This window comes from Ovis canadensis, chromosome 1, assembly GCF_042477335.2.
Source record: "Ovis canadensis isolate MfBH-ARS-UI-01 breed Bighorn chromosome 1, ARS-UI_OviCan_v2, whole genome shotgun sequence".
In the NCBI taxonomy this organism is placed as follows: Eukaryota; Metazoa; Chordata; class Mammalia; order Artiodactyla; family Bovidae; genus Ovis; species Ovis canadensis.
In genome coordinates, this window is record NC_091245.1 from 27,557,633 (window position 1) to 27,580,442 (window position 22,810).

At 37.2% G+C, this 22,810-nt stretch overlaps 2 protein-coding genes across 19 annotated transcripts in view; one reads left to right on the forward strand and one right to left on the reverse strand.

The window, feature by feature from the left end:
• Positions 1–22,810, forward strand: part of SCP2 (sterol carrier protein 2) — a 981,293-nt gene that overhangs the window by 324,708 nt on the left and 633,775 nt on the right. The window lies entirely within an intron of this gene.
• The window catches only part of TUT4 (terminal uridylyl transferase 4), a 135,960-nt gene that overhangs the window by 25,780 nt on the left and 87,370 nt on the right, over positions 1–22,810 (reverse strand). For all 18 annotated transcript variants that reach the window (XM_069591736.1, XM_069591797.1, XM_069591787.1 and 15 more), the window contains exons 15-21: positions 21,216–21,366; positions 13,353–13,439; positions 8,522–8,625; positions 5,766–5,823; positions 5,582–5,685; positions 5,197–5,286; positions 3,463–3,576 (exon numbers count right to left, since the gene is read on the reverse strand). In XM_069591736.1, coding sequence (XP_069447837.1) covers positions 3,463–3,576; positions 5,197–5,286; positions 5,582–5,685; positions 5,766–5,823; positions 8,522–8,625; positions 13,353–13,439; positions 21,216–21,366 — 708 coding nt within the window. The remainder of the gene's footprint in view (positions 1–3,462; positions 3,577–5,196; positions 5,287–5,581; positions 5,686–5,765; positions 5,824–8,521; positions 8,626–13,352; positions 13,440–21,215; positions 21,367–22,810) is intronic.

Genomic DNA, 22,810 nt, shown 5'->3' on the forward strand with positions numbered 1-22,810 from the left:
AACATTCCATAAATCAAAAAACAGAAAGTCCAGCAATTACAGGTATTAATATCTAAAATAAGAGACATGCGATCCTACACTCAAGGAAGGAAAAAGGTTTTAAAGAGGCCAAAGTATAACATTTTGCCTTCATAGATTAAGGTGCTATTATACAAGCTGCCTCTTTAGACCTTGATTATTTCAACAGATTCTTACTTTTGAGAAATAGCCAACATCCAAACCCAATCATGTTGGCTAGTAACACAGTAAACTGAACCTGAGGGCTCTGGAGAGCCTTTAATCAGTGATTTGCCACCTGTTTTAATGAACTATCATGTTTCATAGTGCCTAACTTTTCACTGTTTCAGCCCTTAGAAGTACTAACATTGTCCTCTCTTTCTCTCTCTCTCTCACACACACACACACACACACACATACAAAACACATCTACGTTCTCTTTCTTGTCTTAAAAATTTATCATTTATTTGGCTACATAGGGTCTTTTTTTTTTTTCTTTACTTTATTTTACTTTACAATACTGTATTGGTTTTGCCATACAAGTTGCGGCATGTGGGATCTTTAGTTTTGGCATGCAAACACCTCGTTCCAGCATAGGATCTAGTTCCCCTCCCAGGGATAAAACCTGGGCCCCCTGCATTGGGAGCGTGGAGTCTTTTCCACTAGATCAGGAAAGAAGGCCCCACTTTCTTTGTTTCTTTTTCTTTCTCTCAACGCCAGTCATCCTCTACTTAAGCACTCAAGTCTTCCTTCTAAAACCTCACCAAATAAGTCTTTCTTATTTTGTATTATGATATTCTAATAGCTACTGGAATAGTTAAACTATAATTGTTTAGTTGTGGTAAAATATACATAAAGCTTATCATCTTCAAGCATTTGTAAGAGTACAGTTCAGTGGCATTAAGTACATTCACATCACTGTGCAACCATCACCATTATCCATCCACAGAATTTTTCTCATCTTACACAAATGAAACTCTGAACCTATTAAACAATAGTTTCCCATGCCTCTCTCCAGCCCTGGCAACCATCATTCTACTTTCTGTCTCCATGTACCTGAGTACCCTAGGTACCTCCTATAAGTGGAATCATATAGTATTTGTCCTTTTGTGACTGGTTCATTTCACTTAGCATAATGTCCTCATGGTTCATCCAATTTCAATTTTTAAGCTGACAGAAGCTAAGAAAACATAGTTCATAATATCAATTGTGACTAACACTCCCTAATCTTCTCTTTGTATTAATTTTTATGTAAAAATTTACTTTTACTTACAATGATTGCTAGAATACAGCAAAATCATCTTGCTTAGGAAAGCTCCTTTGACCTAAAGAATTCTGTGTTGTTGATCATGAATAACACTCAGCAGTGCCTTAGTTATTATACCCAGTCACTTCAAGTCTAAGTTCAGTTACAAATGGAGTCAAAGATCATCAGCTTCATTAAACATATCCTTACCCTTAAAAGTTGATCGATGCCAATGATCAATACTTAAATGATGCCAGAGCAATGGACAATGGGGTCCCATATGACAAGCAAAAAAGGCCAGAAGCAAAAATCCATTTATCATCAGTTCATATGTATCACAAAGCCCCCCACAATCAGAGCTCATTATGATGGAAAACATTCCATGGACTGTCTCTCATTTCATCAATCACTGTCTGTTAAGCAGATAATGGAACAGTTCTTGAAGTTGGCTACAGCAATCCTACCTACAATTTTCCAATAATAATATTAATAAAGCTGCTAATGATAATAATAAAAGTAATAATAAAAGCAACCACCATTTATAAACTCCTACTTTAGCATCTACTGCATTCAAAAGCATTTGATGTCTCTGTTCCTTACATCAACACTGAAATACTACTACTATTATTACATTTTTACAAAGGATAAAATTAAGACTAGTGGTAGGCAGCTAGCTTATTGAAGGCCACATGTTAAAATTAGGATTCATATCAATTAACTCTGACTCCAAAATCATGGTCTGCCCATTATATCATGGTCTTTCCATTATATCATGCTGCCTCAATAGTTCTTTATCCATGGGTAACATAATGAGAGAACAGAGACAAACCACAATGAAAACAAAATTTGTGTTCCATTTGGGTTAATCACAGTAGTCTATCAAAGGCATAGCAAAGTATAGCAAACGGCTGCTATAATATTATTGGGGCAATTACACATAAGATCTCCAAATTTAAAGCCTTAACAAGAATTAGACTAATATAGAGAATAACCTTGGCTTTGGCAGGCTTAAGTAATGCATACAAAATTTTAAATATTCTATAGTGAACAAACTTGGTAAAAAATAAACATCACTCAACATAGATTCAAGCAACTTAAACTTTTCTGTTAGAAAAGGATATTTAAATTTTTTCTCTCCCACTATTTGTTTAAAGAGGGAAGGAAATGCTGTTAAAACCACATGGCATTCATTAGAACTTTAAAAAACTTACTAAGGCCATCTGGCACACAATATGGCTTATTATTTTACAATATACTTCTTTGCTATGATGATCAAAGTTTACGTGAAATCAGAATATGTGATTTTCCAAATAATTCAGATGGTGATTGCCTACCTCAAAATAACCACCTTTCTGAGAAATTAGACTTTGATCCACCCCAAGGCTTGCACATTTACTTTGCGCCAAGAAAGAGGAGGAACAGATGGATGATTAAGAATTCTTTTGGTTCTATTTTAGAGAGTATAAATGGGCTATAACAAGCCTCTATGAGTCACCAAATCTGAGTAAATATGAGTATAATATGTTTCTTTTGATGTATACTCTTATGCTTAATACAAGGGACATGACCTTACAGAGATAAGAAAGAATTTCCTTGAATTTTTTTCTCAATAAAAATTCACAAAGTTGACCAAAGTATATACAGAATAAATCAAACTTCAGGCTTCCCTTCTCAAGAATCTGCCTGCAATGCAGGAAGGAAGACCCAGGTTGGATCCCTGAGATGGGAGGATCCCCTGGAGAAGGAAATGGCAACTCACTCTAGTATTCTTGCCTGGAGAATTCCATGGACAAACCACGGAGTTGCGAAGAGTTGGACATGACTGAGTGACTAACACTTTTAACTTTCAACAAAATCAAGCTTCACTGCCAAGCACAAGGAGGGAGAACACTCTGGAAAGAAGAAACTATGTATTTTCATCTGAGAGACTGTGGTTACAAATTTTATAATCATTGGCAGCATTCTAAGACTGTAAAATACAAAAACGTTGCAAAAGGTATTCAATAGTTCCATTCCTCTAATATTCTTTCAGTAGTCTGTATTCTCCCATAATAAACTTTCCCAAAGGTTCATTATTTGATTATACCATTAATGGAAGAAGAAAAAAGGCCATTCATGATAGAAAAATCCCTCATGATCTCATGAACTGAGCAAGATCTACTATATTTAGGTCTATTGTTGTCACAAGAAATGACTTTATAATTTTCTTCAACACTTACCTCTTGTAGAACTGGGATAACAGGTGGTTTTCTCTGCTGCAGAAAGTACAGCACCATAAGGATATAAGCATATGAAGATAAACTTCCCCTAGAAGCATCCCCAATGTCACATCGCTAAAAAAACATGATTGAAAATAAAACTTCAGAATCTTATTCCATGCACAAGTATTGGCTACCTTAAAACACCATTTTTAAACTCATCAAACTGTCAAATACCCAAAAGTTCAAAAATAAACTGTTACATAGGGTATGGGTAAGTAGGCACTCTTACACATTACAGATAAGAGTATATAGTAGTGTAAATTTATGAAGAATAATTTGACAATATCAAAATTACAAAAGCACATCTCCTTTAATATATCAATTCTAAGAATTTATCTTGTAAATATGCCAAAAACACATGAAATGACTAAGATTTTACTGTAGCACTATTTTAATAGCAAAATATGAGAAAGAACTTAAAAGCTCATCAGTAAAATACAGGTTTAAAAAACTGATGACTACCCACACAACAGAACAGTATGTAACCATTAAAAAAAAACAACAACAAGGAAACCCTTAGTATACTAATAGGAAATAATTTCCAATATATATTGCTTAGTTGAAAAAGCAAAATACAAAGCAATGTTTTCAGTATATTATATCCATAATAAAAAAAGAGCTAGGAAATATATATATTTGCTTGTACTGGAATAATACATTTATGGAAGGATAGAGAGGAATGTTTAACACTGTTTGCCTCTAACAACAGGCAATGGTTGGTTAGGAGACAGATGGGGAAGGGAGATTTTCTGACATAAAGGGAGGGAGAGGAATGATTTCTCTGACATGAACCACAAGATTTCATTACCAAAACTCCACAGAGTGAGGATCTGTCATGTTGGAATTATTTGGTGAAATGAATATAGACTAGCTGTACTGAATATGATCTGCAGTATGTCGCTGGATGCCCTCCTTTTCTAAAATGACTTACTATCCATAAAGACATGTATAGGAATATTTAAACAAGCATGTCTCCCTTTTGGAAGAATGGGCTTTATGAAATGAAAACATAACTGAGTCACTCCCCCACTAAAACCCTTCCACCAACACATTCACAAAATTACCTATTTACTGAGCAGCTACCCATAAAGCAGACACTAAACTGAAATAAAGATACAGAGGCCTCAATCCTGATGGAGTTTATACATGGAGTAGAACAACCAAGAAAACATTACTGAGTATTTTAAGTGTGATAATAGAGGAAACATTAGGTTTTATTGGTATTGCTTTGTTTTCTTGGCCAGAAAAACTTACCACTAAATCGAAATGAGTTTGAGCCAGCTCTGGGAGCTGGTGATAGACAGGGAAGCCAGGCGTGCTGCAGTCAATGGGGTTGCAAAGAGTCGGACACGACTAAGCGACTGAACTAAACTAAAATCCAAATACCAGATCTCCTAATTCAGAGCTTTTTAACTTCGCATGCCAACTCTCACGCTTGGGGCTGAAAATCATGCACTGAGAAACTATACTATGAGAAATTTATTAGAATGTTACCCTTGAGAATACAGCAAACACAGAAAAACAACTAAGAATCACCCTAGTCTAACAGGTATACTTTTAAACCAATTAATATTGACCGTCTCTTCTTAAAAGCTCAGGTAAACAAAACTGAGAAAACATTTTTCAAAAGTCTGACATCAATATGTTTTACCTTAATATCATAAGTATTATAACAAAGTGGATCACAAATACCTTAGCAAATACTTTCATTGTATATCCCAAGTACTGTACTCTAGGATCAATAGCTGCATATGTAGCTAGCATTCTTGTGTTATGCTGAGCCTGAAAAATAAATTACATATTTGAAAGCACTTCAAATTTACTAAAATTAAACTTACAGATCAGATAAAAAGGTAAAATGAACATCCAAACAGATGTTAAACTTAAAATACCTGTATGTGAGTCAAGCAAAAACTAATCTTCAATCTGAAGGAAATGTTAAAATGATCAATAAAATTTTTTCCCTTATACTGCTCACATTCATAAGTTTTAAACATAGAGGTATAGTCAGTGATCTGTAAACTTTTAAAATGACAACTGTAAACATACCTGGGTCTTTACAGACAGTGAAACTTACCAACGTATTATACAAACTGATATCACCTTCTAAACCACTTCGCCTGTGTTCAAATTTTACTATAGGCACTTTGGCAGTAGTTATAGGCAAAATGTTTCTTAAACCTGATTAAAAAAAACAAAACTTTACTAGGTTAAACAATTTCCATAAAACTAAAAAAAATTTTTTGTTTTAAAGTTCATACCTGGATGTCTCTTAAGAATTTTCGCCAAATTTTCAATTATTTCCTTACAATTTAATTTCTAAAAAACAAAAATAAATAATTAAGTTAATAAATAAATAAGTCTGTCTGACTTAACTCGGCCTTGTACAAATTCTATTTTAATCTAGACATTTAATACTAGCATATAAAATCTCCAGCCAGAAGGTCTACATAACCTCGTTGGTCAAAGAACATGGGTCCACAGACCTGCAGTATCACCAACAAATGGAAACTTGATAGAAATGCAGAATCTAAACCCCCACTGCCGTCTACTAAATCATAATCTGCATAGTAACAACATCCCCAGGTAATTCAAATCCATGTTAAAGTTTGAGAATCACAAAAACAGGGGAATAATGTTTTAAAATACACCGATAAACAACCAGAGATGGGTTTGGTGAAGGCAAAACAGTATAGTGACTAAGAACATAGGCTCTAAATTTAGACGATTCTAAAGATTTGGATTCAAATCTTGAACCTAAGTACTGACTAGCTATATGACTTTGACCAGATCCTTAACCTCTCTTGAGTGTCATATTACTATTTTATAAAATCAAGATAATCATAAACTCATACTCTATAAAGTATCTGGAAGATTACATGAGATACATATGTAAATCATTCAGCAGCATACTTCATACACAGTTGTACTTTAAGTCTACCATTTATTATTATACGTTGATGAGGAGAAGAAAAATAATCCTACCATTACCAACATCTACTTCTTCTTCCAAAAAAACCTCCTACCTCTGCCAATTTAAATGTGTTGGTTATTTAAAAACTAGACAGCAAAGCTGATATGGTAATAATAATCATAACATAAGGAACAGGAAGATAATGGCATAAATTAACTGGATTAAGTTCAATGCCTATACCTACTGCTAAAATCACTTTTTCATATCCCCAAAATGTTCCTTTTTAGCTACAAGAAAAGAGCAGCCACTGTAGCTTAACCTGAGGATTTCAAGGGAATCTTAGAATTAGTCCATAATAAAAGATATTATTTTGATTATACAAAAATACAGTTTATGCTAAATTAAAAAGTTTCAATAATGGCTCATCTGAAAATTTTTTTAGTATTTTTCACTGTTTTAACTTTCCAGTGTGAATGGCACAGACACTATACAATATACAAACCCTTAGTGATTAGAGGTCTAATTATTAAATTTTACATAGAAGAGATCTAAAACTCTAAACTCCTCCCTGGGTAAAAACCATTTCCTATTCCCTCAATTCCTCCCCTTCAGAATGGAAGAGGGAATTCTGCCCTTCAGAATGCCATTTTCCCAAGTAGATGGCATTGAGTAGAAGTTAGTTAAGGAGAACTAAAAAATTTACAACTTTTCAGTTTCTTTATAGAACAAAAAGATATTAACACCAGAAGCAATTTCTTGGGCCAAGAAATAAGCATCTACCAGGCATCACTGCCATCTTTTCTTTGGTTCTAACAGTGAAAAGAAATTTTTTTTTAAAGCTATTATTTCACAGATATACTATTCTGCTGAATTCTTTTATAATACAACAGAAGGTATACTGACACCACTAAAGATGCCAGAAGCTTGGCCTCACCCCAATCTTGCAAGCAGTCCCTGAATTGGAAACATAAATCCCAACAGCTATGCAGGTAAAGAAACAAGCAACTACAGGGATACCCTCCTTTTCTAGTTGTTGCTAGGAAGGCCTGGGACACTTCTTTCCTGTCCATTCAGTCTCTTTCTTTATGGAGCTTGGACAATCTTATTCCCACTGTTGAGGCCTGGCACACAAAGAAGGAAAACATAAGTACCCACTCCCACTGCTGAGACTGCTCTGGGGGGAAGGTTTGCTCCTGGCATCTCATGGTGCAACTCAGAAAGCTTTCAATCTCAGAAAGTAGTGGTTAGGTTCTACAGTACTATTAGTACTATATTTCAACTACATTATGGGTTAAATAAATTATAGAGAAGCAGTGGGATACAACAGAAAGAGCATGAACTCTGGAGACAGACAGACCTGGGTACGAATCCCGGCTCCAACATTTACTAGCTGTGTGAACTTGAGCAAGTCAGTTTATCTCTCAAAGCCTCAGTTTCCTCATCTGTAAAATGGGGGAAATTATCTACCTCGAAGGTGGTTGTAAGAGTGAAATGAGAAATGTATGTAAAAGTGTATACTGGGGACTCAAATGTTAGTTCCCCTTCCCACCCCAAAAGAGTTTCTAAAGCTATCTTAGAATGCATCATTTATAACAATTCTTCTATAGAAAAAAATGTGCTCTGAGTGCCCCCAAATCACAATTAACTTGCAGAACACAATCCATTTATAAATTAAATGTCCACCTTTACCTTCTATCTTTAGTGATACAGAGACATCACCTAACAGAAGAGATATGAAAAGATGGTATAAGTGATGTTCCCTACCCAAACTAAAGCAACAGTTTCTCACTGGCTCTAAAGAAAAAAACTCCAACTCTATGGCATATTTTTTTCAAAAATTCATTGAAAAGCACTTGTAACTATTGATGACATGGGTTTTGCATCATAAAATCACTGAAACAGTATATTTACTCAAATACTTGAATGTCTTTTAAAACGATAATGCTAATATTTTTACATTTCAAACACTGTTACTGCTCATATATTTATACAAAGAATGATTTCATACATTTTTATCAATTCTACATACAAAATTAAAAACAGATTCATCATTGGAAGAAAATAAACTTCCACATCCCTATCCAAACACTAAATAACTCTTACCTCTGCATTTTCGTGGCCTTCAAGTGTCATACAAATATCCAGATCACTATCACGAAACCCAAATCCATTCTTAGAAGAGCCAAATAAGCACAATCTTGCCTTTTCTAAGTAAAGAAAAACAAAAGTCAAAAGTTGTATAATTACCAGGAAAAACAAATCTTCTATTAACTACTAATGGCTTACCACAGGATGATCTTATCCAATTCCACAGCTTAAATTACCTACCACTGACAAATGTACTGAAAAATTCCAAAACACTCACCTAAAGCCCAAATGTTCTAACCAAAATTCTATACCTATATATCAAACTGTTTTTTCCATTTTTCCACAGACATCATAAATTCAACAAGTCCAAACTAAACTAGCAACTTCACCTTAAATCTACTATTATCCCTATAATCCCTGTTTCTCAGCAAAGAGGATCATCATCTACTCAGCTGTCTACACCAGAAATAAACAAGTGGTTCTTAACACCTCTGAACTTCCACATCCATACTCTTACCAAGTCCTTTAGCTTCTTCCAACTTAACTATCTCATAATTCACCTACTTTTATTTATTTTCAACATTAATGCCAATAGTTAAAATCAACATTTAGAGATTTCTTAGAAATAAACCGGGTTTTTTTAGGGCACAATTCAAATAATTTTAAAAACCTTAGTATATAGAATTAATCCTTCTCTAAAAGTGAGGGATTGATCCATTTGATATAAATTATAATAGGGTTATTCCTTCATGCTTTGTTGTTGTTCAGTCCCCCAGCTGTGTCCAATTCTTTGCAACCCCATGGACTGCAGCACACCAGGTCTCCCTGTCCCTCATCACCTCCCAGAGTTTGCCCAAGTTCATGTTCACTGCATCAGTGATGCCATCCAGCCATCTCATCCTCTGACAACCTCTTCTCCTTCTGCCCTCAATCTTTCCCAGCAACAGGGCCTTTTCCAGTGAGTTGACTGTTTGCATCAGATGACCTAAATACCTGAACTTCAATTTCAGCATCAGTCCTTCCAGTAAATATTTAAGGTTGATCCCCTTAAGATTGACTGGTTCGATCTCCTTGCTGTCCAAAGGACTTTCACGAGTCTTCTCCAGCACCATAGTTCAAAGGCATCAATTCTTTGGTGTTCTGTCTTCTTTACAGTACAGCTCTCACAACCGTACCCAACCACTTGGAAGACATAGCCTTTATTATATGGACCTTTGTTGTCAGAGTAATGTCTCTGCTTTTCAACACACTGTCTAGGTTTGTCATCACTTTCCTGCTAAGAAGCAATCACCTTCTGACTTCATGGCTACAGTCAACCATCTGCAGTGATTCTGGAGCCCATGAAGAGGAAATCTGTCACTACTTCCACCTTTTCCCCCTCTATTTGCCATGCAGTAGTGGGGCCAGATGCCACGATCTTAGTTTTTTTTTAATATTTAGTTTTAAGCTGGCTCTTTCACTCTCTTCCTTCACCCTCATCAAGAGGCTCTTTAGTTCTCTTCACTTTCTGCCATTAGAGTGGCATCATCCGCATATCTGAGGTTGTTGATGTTTCTCCCACCTATCTTGATTCCAACTTGCAACTCATCCAGCCCGGCATTTCTCATGATGTGCTCAGCATATAAGTTAAACAAACAGGGTGACAGCAGACAGTCCTTCATACTCCTTTCTCAGTCTTGAACCAGTCAGCTGTTCCATACAGGTTCAACCAGTCAGCTGTTCCGACTGTTGCCTCTTGACCGGCATACAGGTTTCTCAGGTGACAGGTAAGATGGTCTGGTATTCCTGTCTCTCACAGAGCTTTCCACAGTTTGTCATGATCCACACAGTCAAAGGCTTTTTAGTGTAGTCAATGAAACAGAGATAGATGTTTTTCTGAAATTCCCTTGCTTTCTCTATAATCCAGCAAATGTGGGCAACTTGATCTCTAGTTCTCTTCCTTTTCTAAACCCAGCCTAGACATCTGGAAGTTCTTGGTTCACATAATGCTGAAGCCTAGCATGCAAGATTTTAAGCATGAGCATACTAGCGTGAGAGGTGAGGGAAACTGTCTGATGGTTAGCACATTCTTTGGTACTACTCTTCTTGGGAAGTGGGATGAAGATTGACCTTTTCCAGTCCTGTGGCCACTGCTTGGCCTTCCAGATTTGCTGACATAATAAATGCAAAATGTTGATGGCATCATCCTTTAGGGATTTGACTAGTTCTGCCAGAATTTCATTGCATCCACTAGTTTTATTAACAGCAGTGCTTCTTAAGGCCCCTCTGACTTTGCCCTCCAGAATGTCTCATTCTGGGTGACTAACCACACCATCATAGTAATTCTGTTCATTGAGATCTTTTTTACACAGCTCCTCAGTGTATTCTTTCCATGTCTTCTTGATCTCTTCAGCGTCTACTAAAGGTCTCTACCATTTTTATCTTTCACTGTGCCCATCTTTGGGCAGAATGTTCCCTTGACCTTTCCAATTTTCCTAAAGAGATCTTTAGTCTTTCCCCTTTTGTTGTTTTCTTCTATTATTAAGCACTGTTGATTGAAGAAGGTCTTCTTTCTCTTCCAGCTATTTTTTGGAACTCTGCGTTTAATTGGATGTACCTTTCACTCTCTCCTTTGCTTTTCACTTCTCTTCGTTCTTTGCAAAGCTTTCTCAGATAACCACTTTGGCTTCTGCTTTTTCCTTTGGCATGGTTTTGTTCACTACCTCCTGTACAATATTATGGACCTCTGTCCATAATTCTTCAGGTACACTGCTAACTAAATCTAATCCCTTGAATCTATTTGTTACCTCTGTGAATTCATATGGGATTTAAGTCATGCCTGGCTGGCCTAGTGTTTTTCCTGCTTTTCTTTAGTTTATGCCTGAACTTTGCTATGAGAAGCTAATGATCTGAACCACAGTCAGCTCGAGGTCTTTTTTTTTTTTTTTCTTTTTGCTGACTGTATACAGCTTCTCCATCTTCGGTGACAAAGAAAGTAATCTATTTGATTTCAGTATTGACCATTTGGTGATGTCCATGTGTAAAGTCGTCTCTTGTGTTGTTGAAAAAGGGTATTTGCTATGACTAAATGCATTTTCTTGGCAGAATTCAGTTAACCTTTGCTTTGCTTCATTTTGTTCTCCAAGGCCAAACTTGCCTGTTACTCCAGGTATATCTTGACTTTCTACTTTTGCATTTCAATCCCTGATGATGAATAGAACAGCTTTTTTAGGTGTTAGTTCTAGGAGGTTTTCTAGGTCTTCATAGAACTGATCAACTTCAGCTTCTTCAGCATCAGTGGTAGGGGCATAGACTTGGATTACTGTGATGTTGAATGGCTTCCTTTAGAAAGAAACCAAGATTATTGTCATTTTTGAGGCTGCACTCAAGTACTGTATTTCAGACTCTTTTGTTGATTATGGGCGCTACTCCGTTTCTTCTATGAAATTCTTGCCCACAGGAGTAGATATAATGGTCATCTGAATTAAGTTCACCCATTCCCATCCATTTTAGTTCACTGATTCCTAGGATGTCGACGTTTATTCTTACCATCTCCTTCATGCTCAGTGTCACTCAGTAACAGTTGCTACTTCAAACAAGTTGTGGCTTACCAGGATTAGATTATTCTCCCTATTAACTCTTATAGCCTGTACATTTAGATAACAAATTCTATATTTTCAAAACTTAATCCTCCTATTCAGTTCTGAGGCCCTACTTGAAATCAATGACAGCTGAGAGACATACAAGAACCTACATTCATCAGCAGATAAAAATGTGCATGGGTTTAATATAATAGGAACTTAGATTTGGTCAATATACACTAGCAAAATATAATTAAAAACTAGAAACTTGTAGCACAAAACAGATCACCTTGTAAAGATATAAGTTCATTCTAATTATGTATCAACTCTTTATCCTTTTCTCAAATATATGACCATAGAACTCTTGATTCTTTACCCCATGCCCAAAACCTGCTCTTGATATTTTCTGTCATCTCAGTTTAATAGCACCATCCAAAGAGTGAATGAAAAACTTTGAAACTGTCCTTGACTCCTTTCTTTTTCTCACATCTAACACGTATCACATCAACAAATCCCGTTGACTCTACATTCAAAATATATCTTCAATTTGTTTCTCATTGACTCTTTTAAATCACTATTATGTCTCATCTGAACTTATGCAACAGCTTTCTCAATGTTCTGTTTGGTTCTATCCCTATGGACCTATGGATCTTTCAGATCAGGTCTTATGTGTTAAGACCCTCTAGAAGCTTCTCATGAGACATTCAAAATAAAATTTAAAGTCCTTCTCAACATCTGTAAGACTCATTATCTAAAATCTAGGTTAACTTTCTGACCTCAATTTTCTAGACAATGTACTTCACATACTCCACTCAAGTCACACTGACTTTCAAGCATGTCAAACATAATTCAGTCATGATATATTTGCACTTAATACTCCTCCTTTCTAGAATGTTCTCTCCTTAAATATTCATAGTGACTTGCTCCTTCATATTACTCACGGCTTTGCTCAAGTGTCACCTTACCAGAGATAACTACCATAATAACTCATCACTATCCTTTTAACCTCTGTATTTACCAGTTATTTATTGTTTCCTGATGTTGTTATTTACTTGCCAGTTGATTATCTGTCACCCATGTTAATATAATAATATAAGCTTAATGAAAGCAAGCTTCACTTCTTTTATTAGCACTGTATCCCCAGCAACTTGAATAGTACCTAACACATAACATGCGATATACTTTCAAACAGATGAATGAAGCAATAAACTCTTTTATACAAATGAATGAAACTCAAACCAGGTGACTACAATAATGAAAGCAATCAATTTTGACATACAACATACCATCATATTCTTTTTGAATAAACTTTTCCAAGCCAATTAAAATTTGTTCCCTGTTGTGTTGTTCAGAAAAAGGTGGTGACAATTCATCTAAGTTAAAAAAAAAAGGAAAAAGAAAAGTAAGGAAAATGAAATATGAAAATGTTTTCAATTTTTTACCCTAAACATTTCATTTTTCTTCATAATTTTTTGACTTTTCTGACATTAAAATCATAAATGTTACTGGGAAGGACGGTGCAGAGAAAGTGCAGAAAAATAATTTCATAGATCTATGTATATTTCACATGACCATTTCCCCTATGAAACAGCTACAAGACAGTTTCTTCTACAAATTATTTAATATTTTGTCATACAATCCACTTTCTCCCGTATACATGCTGTTTTTTTCCCTTCTATTAAGACTATTCTCATAGTTACACTAGATATCCAATTCAATTAAATCTAACAGTTTCCTCAAATGCCTGGTCAAGACTCCTATCTTCCTTATAAGCTGCTCTGACCAATCATAGCCTTCAATCACCTCTCCTTAACTAAATTTCCTTCATTCTCCAAACCTTCATTCCTTCCTTCTCCAAACCTTCGTTCCTTCGTTCTTGTCAGTTTATACTTTCAGTTTTCCAGTTATTTCATTTATATTCATCTTATTTATTTTTCCAAATAAATTTTTCCTAGACTCAAAGAGTTAATACGGTAAAGAATTAAACTAATATTCAACTTTTGAAAAACAAATGCAGCATCAATGGTTGCAAGCTGAATAGCTGAAATACAGGTGGTTTTTAAGAGTGGAGAAACTATTCTGTAGATACTCTAATGGTAATATATGACATGATGCACTTGTAAACACCCACAGAACTTTGCAGTACAAAGAAAGAGTCAATTTTACGGTAAGCAAATTTTAAAAAATCATCTAGGAGGTCAGGGAATCTCAGGATGGAATGTAGTCTATAGCAAAAGAATCCTGCTGTATTATAAATGTATAAGAAAACTTCACTCAAGGGAGTGGGGGGAAACAGTGCTAATCTAAATAACTTCAAAACTAAGTGGAGTCTTTTAAGACTAAAGGTTAAAGGAACTGCACATAAGCACTGTATCAATAAAGTTGCTTTCCACTGGGGTACAGGATAACAGTTCTGATGATGCTATATATGTGTACTTAAATGGAGCAATTAAATAAATGGGTGGCACATGGTGGGAGCCAGGTTTCTCCCTGTTAAGAGTTGGAGATTTACAGATAGGCAGAAAAAGGAGGCTAGAAAGAGCCACATGGTAATGTATTACAGTTGGAGACATCAGTCCAAACTCATACTTAGCTTGATAAAGGTTAAGATGGTCACAGAGAATATGTGTACATACGTGGGTTGGTATACACACAAATTTTCTTGCTTGGAGAGGATCTAGAAACACCACCACCTAGTAATAACAAGCACTCTAACACCCAGATCTTGGTTTCTGAAACCATTCTCCAATAAAGGAACCATAGGGCTCTTTGGGAAAACACCTAATTCTAGGACTGGAGCAGAAATTTACATGACAATCCTAAAGTATCTTTCGAGGCGAGAAAGTAGGAAGTGATAAACTACAAAGGAAGAAACTAACAACAACAAAAACTCCACACAGACTGGAGTATCAAAGGGTCACAGGAGTCAAAAAAAGTACTCCCAGTAGCCAAAATCTGGAACAATCTGGGCAACAAAAATTGTACTATTGGATTAAGTAGTAGCATTGGATTATACCCCCAAATATAAAACATCCATGAGTCCATATTGAGATAAATAAACAATAATAAATAAAAACAAATGCAATGGAAAAAAATGTAGTGAATATCCCTCATCCAAGGTAAGGAGCAGCGGCTGTGCTTTGCTGGAGCAGCTGTGAAGAGATACCCCACGCCCAAGGTAAGAGAAACCCAAGTAAGATGGTAGGTGTTGCAAGAGGGCATCAGAGGGCAGATACACTGAAACCATACTCACAGAAAACTCGTCAATCTAATCACACTAGGACCGCAGCCTTGCCTAACTCAATGAAACTAAGCCACGCCCGCGGGGCAACCCAAGACAGGCGGGTCCTGGTGGAGAGGTCTGATAGAATGTGGTCCACTGGAGAAGGGAATGGCAAACCACTTCAGTATTCTTGCCTTGAGAACTCCATGAACAGTATGAAAAGGCAAAATGATAGGATACTGAAAGAGGAACTCCCCAGGTCAGCAGGTGCCCAATATGCTACTGGAGATCAGTGGAGAAGTAACTCCAGAAAGAAGGGATGGAGCCAAAGCAAAAGCAATACCCAGCTGTGGATGTGACTGGTGACAGAAGCAAGGTCCGATGCTGTAAAGAGCAATATTGCATAGGAACCTGGAATGTCAGGTCCATGAATCAAGGCAAATTGGAAATGGTCAAACAGGAGATGGCAAGAGTGAACGCCGACATTCTAGGAATCAGCAAACTAAGATGGACTGGAATGGGTGAATTTAACTCAGATAACCATTATATCTACTACTGTGGGCAGGAATCCCTTAGAAGAAATGGAGTAGCCATCATGGTCAACAAAAGAGTCCGAAATGCAGTACTTGGATGCAATCTCAAAAACGACAGAATGATCTCTGTTTGTTTTCAAGGCAAACCATTCAATATCACGGTAATTCAAGTCTATGCTCCAACCAGTAATGCTGAAGAAGCTGAACGGTTCTATGAAGACCTACAAGACTTTTTAGAATGCTCAAACTACTGCACAATTGCACTCATCTCACATGATAGTAAAGTAATGCTCAAAATTCTCCAAGCCAGGCTTCAGCAACATGTGAACCATGAACTTCCTGATGTTCAAGCTGGTTTTAGAAAAGGCAGAGGAATCAGAGATCAAATTGCCAACATTTGCTGGATCATCGAAAAAGCAAGAGAGTTCCAGAAAAACATCTTTCTGCTTTATTGACTATGCCAAAGCCTTTGACTGTGTGGATCACAATAAACTGTGGAAAATTCTGAGAGAAATGGGAATACCAGACCACCTGACCTGCCTCTTGAGAAATCTGTATGCAGGTCAGGAAGCAACAGTTAGAACTGGACATGGAACAACAGACTGGTTCCAAATAGGAAAAGGAGTACGTCAAGCCTGTATATTGTCACCCTGCTTATTTAACTTCTATGCAGAGTACATCATGAGAAACACTGGGCTGGAAGAAACACAAACTGGAATCAAGATTGCCAGGAGAAATATCAATAACCTCAGATATGCAGATGACACCACCCTTATGGCAGAAAGTGAAGAGGAACTTAAAAAGCCTCTTGATGAAAGTGAAAGTGGAGAGTGAAAAAGTTGGCTTCAAGATCAACATTCAGAAAATAAAGATCATGGCATCCGGTCCCATCACTTCATGGGAAATAGATGGGGAAACGATGGAAACAGTGTCAGACTTTATTTTTTTGGGCTCCAAAATCACTGCAGATGGTGACTGCAGCCATGAAATTAAAAGACGCTTACTCCTAGGAAGAAAAGTTATGACCAACCGAGATAGCATATTCAAAAGCAGAGATATTTCCTTTGCCGACTAAGGTCCGTCTAGCCAAGGCTATGGTTTTTCCAGTAGTCATGTATGGATGTGAGAGTTGGACTGTGAAGAAGGCTGAGCGTCAAACAATTGATGCGTTTGAACTGTGGTGTTGGAGAATACTCTTGAGAGTGCCTTGGACTGCAAGGAGATCCAACCAGTCCATTCTGAAGGAGATCAGCCCTGGGATTTCTTTGCAAGGAATGATGCTAAAGCTGAAACTCCAGTACTTTGGCCACCTCATGCGAAGAGTTGACTCATTGGAAAAGACTCTGATGCTGGGAGGGATTGGGGGCAGCAGGAGAAGCGGACGACCGAGGATGAGATGGCTGGATGGGATTACTGACTCGATGGACGTTGAGTCTGAATGAACTCCAGGAGTTGGTGCTGGACAGGGAGGCCTGGCGTGCTGCGATTCATGGGGTCGCAAAGAGTCGGACACGACTGAGTGACTGAACTGAACTGAAGGAAGAATGTGCCATGGTTCAGCCTTTCAACTCCTGGCTATTTATCCAAAAGAAATTATAGCATATGTCCATACTTAGACTCATACATGAATGCGCATAGGAGATTTAGTTATAATAGCCAGACTTTAGAAACAAACAAAAAATTCACCAACAAGTGAATGTTAAACAAAATGTGGTATAGTCACCCAACAGAGAGGTTTCCCTTGTGGCTCAGCAGTAAAGAATTTGCCTGCAAAGCAGGAAATGCAGATTCACTCCCTGGGTGGGGAAGATCCCCCAGGGATTGAACCCACATCTCTTATGCCTGGTGGAGGGCATGGCAACCACTCCAGTATTCTTGCCTGGAGAATCCCATGGACAGAGGAGCCTGGCAGGCTATAGTCCACAGGGTTGCACAGAGTTGGATATGACTGAAGTGACTAAGTATGCACACATACACACAACAGAACACAACTTAGCAATAAAAAAGAATAATGAACCAATGATATACACTACAACACCACAACACAGATGAATCTCAAAATAATTATGCTAAGTGAAAGAAGCTAGATCCCTTCACCAAAAAAAAAACAAAGAACACATTCCATGTAATTCTATTTACTCAGAACTGCAGAAAAATAAAAATTAATCTACAGTGACAAAAAGCAGATAAGTAGTTGTGTGGCAGGAGATGAAGACAGGGAAGAGAAGAAGGGGGAGATTAAAATGGAGAACTAAATGTTATGACATCAGAAACTTGATCTTACGTGGAATACAGCAAGTACTTAAAAATGTTGGCCAAGTGAAAGTTATTCCAGGTATACCATAAATGTTTGTTGAAAATGGCATGTAAGGCTTTACTCAAATCTTTACAGCCTTATCTCCCACTATTACCTTTCTTTTACTGTACTAAATGTAAGACCATTATTATCCCAAAGTATACACTCCATGCTTTTATACATAATCTCCTATGTCTGAAAATGCATTCCATCTCAAATGTCACATCATTAATTCTACTTTTTCTGATCCACTCCACTGAAAAATTAATTGCATTTCAACTGCATTTTGTTTACCACTACTACAAAAGGTAGTATTTTGTAGTATTTTGTATTTTGTATTTGGTATTTTGTATTTGGTAGTATTAGTATTGCATCCTGGTTGCAATTAAGGCATACTAAAGGTGGTATTTTGTATTATTTTGTATTTTGTATTTTGTATTTGGTAGTATTAGTATTGCATCCTGGTTGCAATTATGGCAAGTTTCATACATGTCTTATACATCCATTTAGAGCAACACTGGGCAAGAAAACTGCAATGACAGCAATGTTCTCTAACCAGACTGTCCAATGTAGTAGCCACTAGCCACATGTAGCAGCTACAGGCAGGCTGGTACACATCAGTACTTGAAGTGTCCTAGTTTAACTGAGGAGCTGAATTATTTATTTTAGTTAATTTAAATAGCCACAAAGAACTGTGAAAAGGGAAGCGAAAAGCAAAGAAGCAAAGGAAAGATATACCCATTTGAATGCAGAGTTCCAAAGAATAGCAAGGAGAGATAAGAAAGCCTTCCTCAGCGATCAATGCAAAGAAACAGAGGAAAACAATAGAATGGGAAAGACTATTGGAAAAGGCAATGGCACCCCACTCCAGTACTCTTGGCCTGGAAAATCCCATGGACGGAGGAGCCTGGTGGGCTGCAATCCATGAGGTCGCTAAGAGTCGGACACGACAGAGAGACTTCACTTTCATTTTTCACTTTCATGTATTGGGGAAGGAAATGGCAACCCACTCCAGGGTTCTTGCCTGGAGAAACCCAGGGACAGGGGAGCCTGGTGGGCTGCCATCTATGGGGTTGCACAGAGTCTGACACAACTGAAGAGACTTAGTAGCAGCAGCAGCAGAGATCTCTTCAAGAAAATTAGAGATACCAAGGGAACATTTCATGCAAAGATGGGCTCGATAAAGGACAGAAATGGTCTGGACCTAACAGAAGCAGAAGATATTAAGAAGAGGTGGCACAGATACACAGAAGAACTGTACAAAAAAGATCTTCAGACCCAGATAATCACGATGGTGTGATCACTCACCTAGAGCCAGACATCCTGGAATGTGAAGTCAAGTGGGCCTTAGAAAGCATCACTACAAACAAAGCTAGTGTAGGTGATGGAATTCCAGTTGAGCTATTTCAAGTACTGGAAGATGATGCTGCGAAAGTGCTGCACTTAATATGCCAGCACATTTGGAAAACTCAGCAGTGGCCACAGGATTGGAAAAGGTCAGTTTTCATTCCAATCCCAAAGAAAGGCAATGCCAAAAAATGCTCAAACTACCGCACAATTGCACTCATCTCACATGCTAGTAAACTAATGCTAAAAATTCTTCAAGCCAGGCTTCAGCAATACGTGAACCATGAACTTCCTGATTTTCAAGCTGGTTTTACAAACGGCAGAGGAACCAGAGATCAAATTGCCAACATCCGCTCGATCATAGAAAAAGCAAGAGAGTTCCAGAAAAACATCTATTTCTGCTTTATTGACTATGCCAAAGCCTTTGACTGTGTGGATCACTACAAACTGTGGAAAATTCTCAAAGAGATGGGAATATCAGACCACAGGACCTACCTCTTGAGAAACGTGTATGTAGGTCAGGAAGCAATAGTTAGAACTGGACATGGAACAATAAAACAACAGACTGGTTCCAAATAGGAAAAGGAGTACGTCAAGGCTGTATATTGTCACCCTGCTTATTTAACTTCTATGCAGAGTACATCAGGAGAAATGCTGAGCTGGAAGAAGCACAAGCTGGAATCAAGATTGCTGGGAGAAATATCAATAATCTCAGATATGCAGATGACACCACCCTTATGGCAGAAAGTGAAGAACGAAAGAACCTCTTGATCAAAGTGAAAGAGATGAGTGAAGAAGTTGGCTTAAAGCTCAACATTCAGAAAACCAAGATGATGGCATCCGGTCCCATCACTTCATGGCAAATAGATTGGGAAACGGTGGCTGATTTTATTTTTCTGGGCTCCAAAATCACTGCAGATGGTGATTGCAGCCATGAAATTAAGAGACTCTTACCCCTTGGAAGGAAAGTTATGACCAACCTAGACAGCATATTAAAAACACAGAGACATTACTTTGCCAACAGAGGTCCATCTAGTCAAGGCTAAGGTTTTTCCAGTAGTCATGTATGGATGTGAGAGTTGGACTAAAAAGAAAGCTGAGCGCTGAAGAATTGATGCGTCTGAACTGTGGTGTTGGAGAAGACTCTTGAGAGTCCCTTGGACTGCAAGCAGATCCAACCAGTCCATCCTAAAGGAGATCAGTCCTGGGTGTTCATTGGAAGGACTGATGCTGAAGCTGAAATTCCAACACTTTGGCCACCTGATATGAAGAGCTGACTCATTTGAAAAGACTCTGATGCTGGGAGGGATTGAGGGCAGGAGGAGAAGGGGATGACAGAGGATGAGATGGTTGGATGGCATCACCAACTAGATGGACATGGGTTTTGGTGGACTCTGGGAGTTGGTGATGGACAGGGAGGCCTGGCTTGCTATGGTTCATGGGGTCACAAAGAGTCGGACACGACTAAGCGACTGAACTGAACTAAAATAGCCACATATATCTAGTGACCATCAAACTAGAAGCACAAATCTAGACGCTAAGCCTCCTTAAAAGCAACACTATGGACTCTGCATTCCCTTTGGCATTTAGTAAGCAGTTAATAAATATATGTGGTTGGTGTCTAAACTATTTAGAAACTCTACTCAAACAAAATGTAAGCAAACTGTTTTCAAGTAAAAAAATAAATAAATATCCAAAATTAAAAAAATAATCTACTCTCAGTAAGTAGCTCTAGTAATAAAAGACTTACCAAAACATCTTTTACATACTAAATCAAGTATTTCCCGAAATCGATTTGTCATTGGTGGTAGAGGTTTTAAATCAATTTTCCTGAAATCCTCTGGGCAATCATTTTTTGAATGGCCATCCTTTTTGCAGATGCTGCATACTATTGTTGGCGGCTATACAAAGGTTAAAAAAAAAATCTAATAATCAAACAAGCTATTGAGGGACTTCATAATCACTTACAAAGTAGTACAAAAAGAAACTTGTTTTGTAACTCAGTCTGATAGCCTGCACTTTCAAGAGGCTAAAAAAAAAAAAAGCGTATTAATGAAATTCAGTATTAAATGTAAATAAACATACTTTGAGCCAACATTTTCTTCTTCACTAAAATGATATTACCAAGGATTAGATTTACCTGAAAATGAAGGATAAAGGAAATAGCAGGAGATACAAAAGCAACAGGTTAATTCAAAGCGTTTGATCAGCTCCCAAAATGAAATGTATGCATCACATTTTAATCTATTATGGTCCTTAACAAACTAGATTATAAAGAAAGTTCAAGTGGCACCTTTCATTTCACTCTAAACATCTTCTATCTTTAGAGTCAATAAATTATAGAACCTTGACTAGTTGGTTCAATTTATTACATTAACATGGTACTCAAGAAAACAAACTAAAGGGCTGAACACTAAAAGTAACTACATACAAGAAACAATTCTTAGGCAATAACCACAAACTTAACTTTCAAACCCTGTCAATACCATTTTAAATATATTCCAATGGACTACCAGACAGGAAACCAAAACAGTAAAAATCCAAGCTTGGAGTAAAAAAAAATATGATTAAGGAAGAGCACTACTCTTTTCTTTATTGTAATATGCTTAGGAACTTAGCTTCTTTCTCCAGCATTAGTCTGGACAGTTACCTAGCAAAATATACACAGAAATTTGTATTTGTGAGAATACTGTGCTCCTAGTGCCAAAGAAATTTTTATCAGCTTTAAAACCTTTATGAAAATGATATATTTACCAGAAAATTCTAAAAATATGTTACAGATAAATACAGGGAGAAATAAAATCGGAGAAATAGTTACCCTAAGTTTCCAGAAAAAAAAAGCATAAGAAATGTAAGCTGCAGTTATATTATTAAGAGGCTCTTCTAAAAATCTGCCATTTATTTTATCTTTTTAACAGCCCATTATAATGGCAACCCACTCCAGTACTCTTGCCTGGAAAATCCCATGGACAGAGGAGCCTGGTAGGCTGCAGTCCATGGGGTCGCTAAGAGTCGGACAAGACTGAGCGACTTCACTTTCACTTTTCACTTTCATGCATTGGGAAAGGAAATGGTAAGCCACTCCAGTGTTCTTGCCTGGAGAATCCCAGGGACGGGGGAGCCTGGTGGGCTGCCGTCTCTGGGGTCGCACAGAGTTGGACACGACTGAAGCGACTTAGCAGCAGCAGCAGCAGCAGCATGCCCTAAATACTACACCTAAACAAAATGGGACAGAGTATCCTTAAAAAGGATGAAAATACATAGTTTAGTAATTAGGTTAAAATTTTTAAAGCTTGTTAATAAATAATTGTTGATCAAACAATAAAACTTGATGACTTTTCAGGG